This window comes from Stereum hirsutum (assembly GCF_000264905.1).
Source record: "Stereum hirsutum FP-91666 SS1 unplaced genomic scaffold STEHIscaffold_2, whole genome shotgun sequence".
Taxonomy (NCBI): Eukaryota; Fungi; Basidiomycota; class Agaricomycetes; order Russulales; family Stereaceae; genus Stereum; species Stereum hirsutum.
In genome coordinates, this window is record NW_006763132.1 from 3,583,414 (window position 1) to 3,591,224 (window position 7,811).

Consider the following 7,811-nt stretch of genomic DNA (forward strand, 5'->3'; position numbering starts at 1 on the left):
CTCGCCACCTCCCCCCTCAATCGTACTACTCCCGCGCACCCGGCCAGGGGTATCATACATAGCCTGCACGCTCGGTCCGAAGAAGGGAAAGACGAGGAAGGGGTGCAGGCCGTTGGGGGTGAGGTGGGTGAAGGCGGAGAGGGGGGTGAGGAGGTGTTTCGAGACAGAAGTGGCGTGGAGGAGGTTAGGGATGCGGACGTCGGGGAGGTCGTCGATCGTCTTCCCAGCGAGCACATCCGCCCGCATAGCTTTGATTGTAACCAACCCCCCTCCTTCCGAATCCCTAGCCAGCCAAACAGTCGACGAACCCCCAAACCCAACCTTATGCAACAATTTGTAGCATCCATTGTGTAATTTGTCGTGGATGGAGAGGGGAGGTAGGCCGCCGGGGTGATAGCATTGTACGTCCTCGACGGAGTCGAGTTGGGAGGGGATGTAGCGGGGGAAACGCGGAGGAGTGGTGGCGGTGGTTGTGGAAATGAGCCGCGGGAGGGTAGAGGATAGGGTCTTGGGACGACAAAGTTTTCGCGCAGAGAGGAAAGTCCGAATAGACATGGGGAAGTCCTACTAGGTCGCAGAGGACAGAAGCTGCCACGTTTTTGCAAGCCACGCGAGCTCGATCCCAACTCTCGCAACGAAAGAGACCTGAGACACCACCAGCCAGATCCTAAGACAAGCAACCAAGCAGGCGAAATAAAGATAGTCAGTCGATCATTGGAATACCAGAAGCTCGAACTTGGCTTTGGCTCGAATTCAGGACGAACATGGACGGTTGATGCAGGGGCCACGAATCACGAGGCGGGTCTGGTGTTTGTTTGTGCTTGTTAGGATCAGAAGGTGTTGCGTCATCGTCGTGGCGAACAAAGGGTGGCGCGGTTTTCTTTCCGTTGTCTTTCCACAGCACTGGCTTGAAGCTTCGACTTTGAAGGTCTATCGTCGACTCTCTTTGTTTCCCCTTTCTCTGCTTGTTTTTCACTCTCTTTTGGTACCGTAAATTGTCTCACCTGTCGTGGTAGGCCGCAGTGGAAAAGCTGGTGCGTTTTCTAGTCCGCGTTCTGTCGATTTTCTTTCGGCATCGTCTGCAGCTGCTTCAACTTCGACGGCTGACCGTCGATAGTCCTTTTCTTTTCTGCTTGTGATTATTACAGGTGCTTCACAGCCCTCCCAATTGGCCGGCTTGTCGTAGCAGGCCGTTGCGGAGAGCTTGACTCCGCTTTGCTTGGCTGGAACCATCTTCGTCTCGACTGATCTCAGGCTGGATAGTCATTTTGCTCAGTGATCCATTCCTCGGAGGCGGACAGATTATTGACGGGAGATAACCATTTTTCTAGCGTATACTTGCACTGAAACTCAAGTACTAGTGAATGCGTACTTCCACCATCCTCGCCAGGCTCGTCCTCAGACTCTGCCTCACCTTGCCACCCACATCGCAATCGCGCTCATATTGCCACGACGTTCACTCGCTTACACTCGTACTCCTCTACTCTCAACCATCATCACATTGCACCGGGGCGCTGCTTATGCCTTTCTTGTTACATCTCTGCACTGTGCATGAACCTCGGAAACTAGCCACAATTGCGAAAGCAGTCCTGTGCAAGTTCGCAATGGCGTTTCAGCTGAATATTCTTCCATCCTTGGGGCTGGTAAAACTACTATGTACTAGGTCCTCTTAGAATCTGTCGTCCCTCCCGTCTTCTCTGCGGCCCTCGCACACACTGTGGATCGACCATATCGTACATCTAGCGCTACGCGATCGCTTGGAACCTCTGTGAACATATTTTTTGGTCTATTGAAACAGGGATCAAATATCGTGTGATTTATGAAGCCGGCCGTCAACGATCTGAGAGCTTCGAACGGTATTGTTAATCATCTATGCTATCTCGCTACTGATCATTGATCCCCACCACGTTTCCTCGATTGCTACCTTTCGCGCGCACTCCAGTGCGTCTTCCAATCATGTTTCAGTTCTCTTCCTACCTCCCAGTGGAGCGCAGACTAATCTGCCTCACTGGACATCACTATTCTGCCTTCATCCTCTCCCACCCTCTAATGCATCGTCCGAATGCTCTCCATGCTTAAGGTTGCCTCCGTTTGCATCGTATCGTAGGAGTTAGAACATCGGTACGCGAAGAAAGGATATCAAAGGAGGGACAATAGTCGAAGAGACGAAGATAAATTAGGGAAGGAATGAGAAGTTGAGGGTCCCGCAGTTCTTGCCTCGTAAGTCTTTCTGTCCTGATTTGCATTCAACACCTTCATTCCGCCCCATAATATTTTCTCCACCCGTTACGTCTTTTTCCTCTCCTCCGTATACTCCGGTGAGCCATCGTACTCCATCTCGGTTTATTATACTTTTGAGCCGTCGATACAGATGGCAGCGGTAGCAACGACGGGGATAGAGAAGAGTTATGGTACCAGAAAGGTACGTCTCTGACTTTCTTCGCACTTGTCACTCAACCGCGATTTCAGACTGGTCGCTTTCTTTTACTTCATTCGTCCTCTTTTTCGTCTTTGCGTCGCACATCTTCGGCGTTCGCTCTGTTATGGGCCGACAAGACCCGCGCACGATCGTCACTGCTACTTATGTATCCTCTACTGATACTGCAGAACGCGTCGATGTGTCATCATCAAGGTCGCTGGACAGATGCCAAGGAGCTGGAGGCGATCACCAGAATAAACCGTATGGTTCACTTTTGTGCTCTTGTAACTTACTTCCACTGCTCACATTTACCCCTCTGAAAGAAGGTTTTCGTCGGTTTGCCTTTGTTACAATCTGCGCCTTCGCATACTCAATTCACTCCGCCCAAATGTTACCTTGTCATCCAAACGCAGCTACTTTATGGTCGAACAATGTGCGGTTGAGGTCACAGGTTGTGTCGGTGATTTGAATGTAGGTGTTTCTCTGTTTCGGCCAGACCTGAATCAACGACCCCCCTTCGACCACTTCCCTTCCAAATCTGCCGTCTAATTAGATTCAATGTGCAGATACCGAACGCCATATGCTGCGGGTATGCCCTGTAGGGACGAGAGATAATTCCACAAGGCTGGCTCGTTTCTGATTTGCTTTGCTCCAGTCATATATTGAATGTACAGGTCTCGTTATAAAACAAACTTATGACGAGCTGCAAGGACAAATATTGTACATATGAAATCAGCTAGCTCGTACACAGCTCTTCGGAATCAATGATAGACGCACAACTACAAATTTATACATCACGGTCATTCGGAACAAGGAGTCTCTTCCTGATGTCTCTTACCTCCGCCTCAAGCTTTCCTGCCTCAGACAACCGGCCCAGCTTGTGATATGTTGACGCGAGGTGTTCCATACTCCGTAGTGTGTTGGGATGCTCATCTCCAATAACACGCTTCCTCGTCTCCAGCGCCAGCACCTGCAGCTTCTCCGCATCCGCCAACCGACCTTGATCTGAGTATGTCAATGCAAGATTTCCCATGCTGACCAGTGTGTGAGGATGCTCCTCGCCGAGCACACGCTTGTGTGCCTCCAGCACCGTCACCTGCAGCTTCTCCGCATCCGTCCACCGACCTCGATGCCGGTATGTTGATGCAAGATTGCCCATGCTGATCAGTGTTTCAGGATGCTCCTCCCCGAACACACGCTTTTTCGCCTCCAGCACCGTCACCTGCAGCTTCTCTGCATCTGTCAACCGACCTTGATTCCAGTATGCAGATGCAAGGTTGCTCATACTGACCAGTGTTGAAGGATGCTCCTCGCCGAGCACACGCTTCATCACCTCCAGCACTGTCACCTGCAGCTTCTCTGCATCCGCCCATCGTCCTTGATTCTGGTATGTAGATGCAAGATTGCCCATGCTGGTCAGTGTGCCAGGATGCTCCTCGCCGAGCACGCGCTTCTCCACCTCCAGCACCGTCACCTCCAGCTTCTCTGCATCCGCCCACCGACCTTGATACGAGTATGTAGATGCAAGGTTGCCCATGCTCTTCAGTGTTTCAGGATGCTCCTCGCCGAGCACGCGCTTCCTCGCCTCCAGCACCGTCACCTCCAGCTTCTCTGCATCTGCCCATCGTCCTTGATCCCGGTATGTCGATGCAAGGTTGCCCATGCTGATCAGTGTTGATGGATGCTCCTCGCCGAGCACGCGCTTCCTCGCCTCCAGCACCGTCACCTCCAGCTTCTCTGCATCCGCCCATCGTCCTTGATTACGGTATGTATTTGCAAGGTTTCCCATGCTGGTCAGTGTGTCAGGATGCTCCTCACCGAGCACACACTTCATAGCCTCCAGCACCGTCACCTGCAGCTTCTCTGCATCCGCCCACCGACCTTGATGTTGATATATCTGTGCAAGATTTCCCATTTTGCTCAGTGTCTCAGGATGCTCCTCGCCAAGGACGCGCTTCCTCGCGTCCAGCACCGTCACCTGCAGCTTCTCCGCATCTGTCCACCGACCTTGCTTCATGTATATCGATGCGAGATTGCCCATGTTGATCAGTGTTTCCGGATGCTCCTCACCGAACACACGCTCATTCGCCTCCAGTACCATCAGCTGCAGCTTCTCCGCGTCCATCCACCGACCTTGATCCCGGTATGTATATGCAAGATTACCCAGGCTCATCAGTGTTTTAGGATGCTCCTTGCCGAGGACGGATGTCCTCGTATCCAACACCATTTTTCTCATAATTTCCGCATTCTTGTACTTTCCATTATCATGATACAATCTCCCGAACCAGTCTGCTGTATATATGTCCAGCTGACCATCGTGATACTGAACCTCTTGGGTATGTAGGAGCAATCTGCGGAGATCATTGTAGCTTGGTATGTCACCATGGCCATAAGTGTATGATACTGTACTTTTTCGACCTGATGTTCGATTTCAAATTCATGGGATTTGCCGGTTCAGCGCCACACGTCTGTCCCCCTGTTCGTTGTGCATGGGGGACAGGGGACACTGTTCGGCACTATGATACTAAAATATCATTTACATGGCATGAGGTGGAGCACTGGCACTTGGTCATAATTTTCTGATATCTTGGTGAGCCAGAAAAGAGTATTATTGTCTATATTTTGACTCAGAGTGGTGTTGGAGTGGCGAGAACAATATTTTTGGTCTGTTTTATTATTAATTCAGGTTTTTGTCGATTTAGAAATGTGTCCCCCTACCGGTTCGCTGGAGGACCGAGATGGGGGACAGTCCCCCCCCAAATTGTTCGGTTCGGTGAGGTGGGGGGACAGGGGACGAACATCGGTTCGAAAAAGTACAGTACCGATAGGCCCAAAAGAAATGATGCGTAGCTTGGAGTGACTGTGTTACTGTCATGATCTCGAGTCCAATCTTGCACTAGGAGATGCATAGATAGACTGTGTTGTGCTGATGCACTCATCAGAGAATATGAACAAAGGTCTTGCACTACCCTCAGGAAAATGCTACTATCCCATGTATTTTCATGACTAGTCATGAATTTGTGGAGGAATTCTGTGACCCAAGACACCACGACCTCCGAAGGCGGAATGCTGTCCTCAAAAATCAACAGCTCGGCGGCCGCATTTCTGAAAATGGATTCGGAGATGGACTCGTGATGCAGGAAGGCACAGACACGCAGGAATGTCGCGGCCAGCGGGTTTTGAAGCAGAAGGCGCTCGAAGCTGATGTTCCACGTCGTATAGACTGTGCCATCATAGGAGTCGGGCCGCTGTACTCTCTCCTTGTATTCTTCAAGCAACTTTCGATGCTGTTTACGGAACAGCTCAAGGTACTGGTCAAGGCCGTTGGAATTTTGGGGGATGAAGTTGCTGAGATTGAGACTAGGGTCATCAGCATTGTCGAGGACAAGGAGCCAATCGTCATGACCCTCCATCCACCGCAGCGCATCCGCGGCGGAATCTCCGGTTCCTTTGTCCACGGCGATGCTTGCCATGTCGGTTTTGATGGTCTCTTCACTGTTCTCATCAACATAAAACACATCTACGAATCTAAAGTGACTAACATGATCAGCATTTGAAGGTCAGTGACCAATCTGTGTGCGTGATCGAATGCATACCTTGGCTCTGGCTCACTGCTCTGTGCGATCTCCACAAATCTGCGTGATATCTCACTCTTACCACTGCCGCCCAGGCCGTGAACCACAAATATACGACGCCGTGTGGACTTTCCAGAGAAATACAGAGTAATTCTCTCAAGAATGGAGTCTCTCCCTGTGAAATATGGTGTTGAAGGAGGGCAAAGTTTGCGTTTCGGGGTGGGCTTCGAATGAGCGACAGCCCTCGCAAGCGCACCACCTATTGTCGCTATGAGTTAGATAAAATTTAATAAAATATAATGAATAGAACATACTAGCTTGAGCAGTCGGAGCGACTCCGCGTCGAGCGCGTACAGCTACCACCGCATCTATGATTGTCTTCGAGACCGTTGTAGACCTCAGATACATTTCGGTGACATCATGCACCACGTCCAGCTTATCCCAATCTGAAAGCTTAACACCATCCATGCCCTGGTCGACATTAAAACGAAAATAAACACCAGGTGAATTATGAAAGCGGTGCTCCATATCCTCTGCGACCTTTTCGCAGTCTGTGACGATGTTTGCGATAGCGACAGCAATATTAATGCGTGGCATGATACGCTGAATGAAACTAGGTTTATCTAGGCTAGAAACTTTCAGCTTTCCGGCCCCAATGCTGATCATACAGGCAATATTTCGCTCTGGGAATATCGAAGATGCCTCATGAAGCACAACACCGGCAGGGTTGTTATAACCAATGCCGCCATCAGTATAGCGACTGCGAACGCCAAACCCATTGTCAATCTCGACCGCCTTGAAGAATGTAGGCGCAGCGGATGTAGCGCGAGCGGCTTCCCAGATCTTACAGTTGACGAAGCGTTCGTGGCGTGGTTCGTAGGTGCGGAAGAGCGTGGGAGTGGGTGCACCTAGAGCGTTTGGAACCGTAACGCAGACGAACCTAAAATGAGAACAAATTGCCAAGGCTGCTCAGACTCAAAGATAAAAATATTATGTGGTACGTACGTCCTGCACGATACACTAGAGGACGCATCATCCCTCATCCTCGCCTCCGAATCATTCATAGCCGCGGGTTGTGCTGAGATCACTTTCTTTATCGCAGACTCTAGCTTACTCGCTTTGAAGACTCCATCCCCACGAAGTTTTTTGTCTGAGAATACCTCCCTTGAAAGCTTGGCGTACGTGTGGAGGGCATCGTCGACGGACATGCGAAGGCGGCCCAGCATGAGCGCAATGATCCTAAACGATAGCAGATGAGTGCTCCGGTAAGTCACTCTGAAGTAAGTATTGCGCGTCAGCGTACCCTCCCGTGCTCGTACCACCAATCAGATCGAAACAATCGCAAGGTAGCGGCATTTTCTCTAGCTTCTCTGAGAGTTGGATTTCGCGCATAAGGTTCCATAGGACCTGGAGGGACGACAGGCCACGGATGCCGCCGCCATCTATCAACAAATATCAGAGATAGCCTGGGTACAAAGAAACTGAGCAGAACATACCCAAAGCAAGTAAACGCAGACCTTCAGTTGAAGCTGGTTCCGACATATTGTCCTGTTAGCACGCAGAGTGAGATGCGAGCGAGAGGGAGGGAGAGTAAGGGAGGGAAAGAGAGTAGTAGCGCCGTGAACCCTCTGCCCGTACTCGCAATTGCTGAGTGCGGTACAAGGCGGTTCCAGCGTGGAGTGAGTTATAAGTTCAAGAGCACTGACGCTGAGAATAACCAAGTTGCACGCTATAAATGGACAATATATCGGATTCATGCACTGCTTTCATGGGCTATTTTTGCTAGTTCGTTCCAATTTGACAGACCGCCACAGCCC

The 7,811-nt window shown here is 50.7% G+C and overlaps 3 protein-coding genes across 3 annotated transcripts; all 3 read right to left on the minus strand.

Annotated features, from left to right (window-relative positions):
* Positions 1–66: 66 nt before the first annotated feature.
* STEHIDRAFT_22247 (uncharacterized protein) lies at positions 67–396 on the minus strand (the record flags this gene model as incomplete). Its single annotated transcript, XM_007299148.1, has 1 exon — positions 67–396. A coding segment is annotated over one exon (330 nt), but the record flags the coding sequence as incomplete, so codon positions are not given.
* A 2,810-nt stretch (positions 397–3,206) lies between these two features.
* On the minus strand, positions 3,207–4,646 carry STEHIDRAFT_50245 (kinesin light chain; the record flags this gene model as incomplete). The annotated part of the gene is made up of 1 exon (XM_007299349.1): positions 3,207–4,646. The coding sequence occupies one exon, from the start codon at positions 4,644–4,646 to the stop codon at positions 3,207–3,209; it is 1,440 nt and encodes a 479-aa protein (XP_007299411.1).
* Positions 4,647–6,477: 1,831 nt separating this feature from the next.
* STEHIDRAFT_33219 (FabD/lysophospholipase-like protein) lies at positions 6,478–7,386 on the minus strand (the record flags this gene model as incomplete). Its single annotated transcript, XM_007299161.1, has 3 exons — positions 6,478–6,934; positions 7,000–7,233; positions 7,298–7,386. Coding segments are annotated over 3 exons (780 nt in total), but the record flags the coding sequence as incomplete, so codon positions are not given.
* Positions 7,387–7,811: the final 425 nt, after the last annotated feature.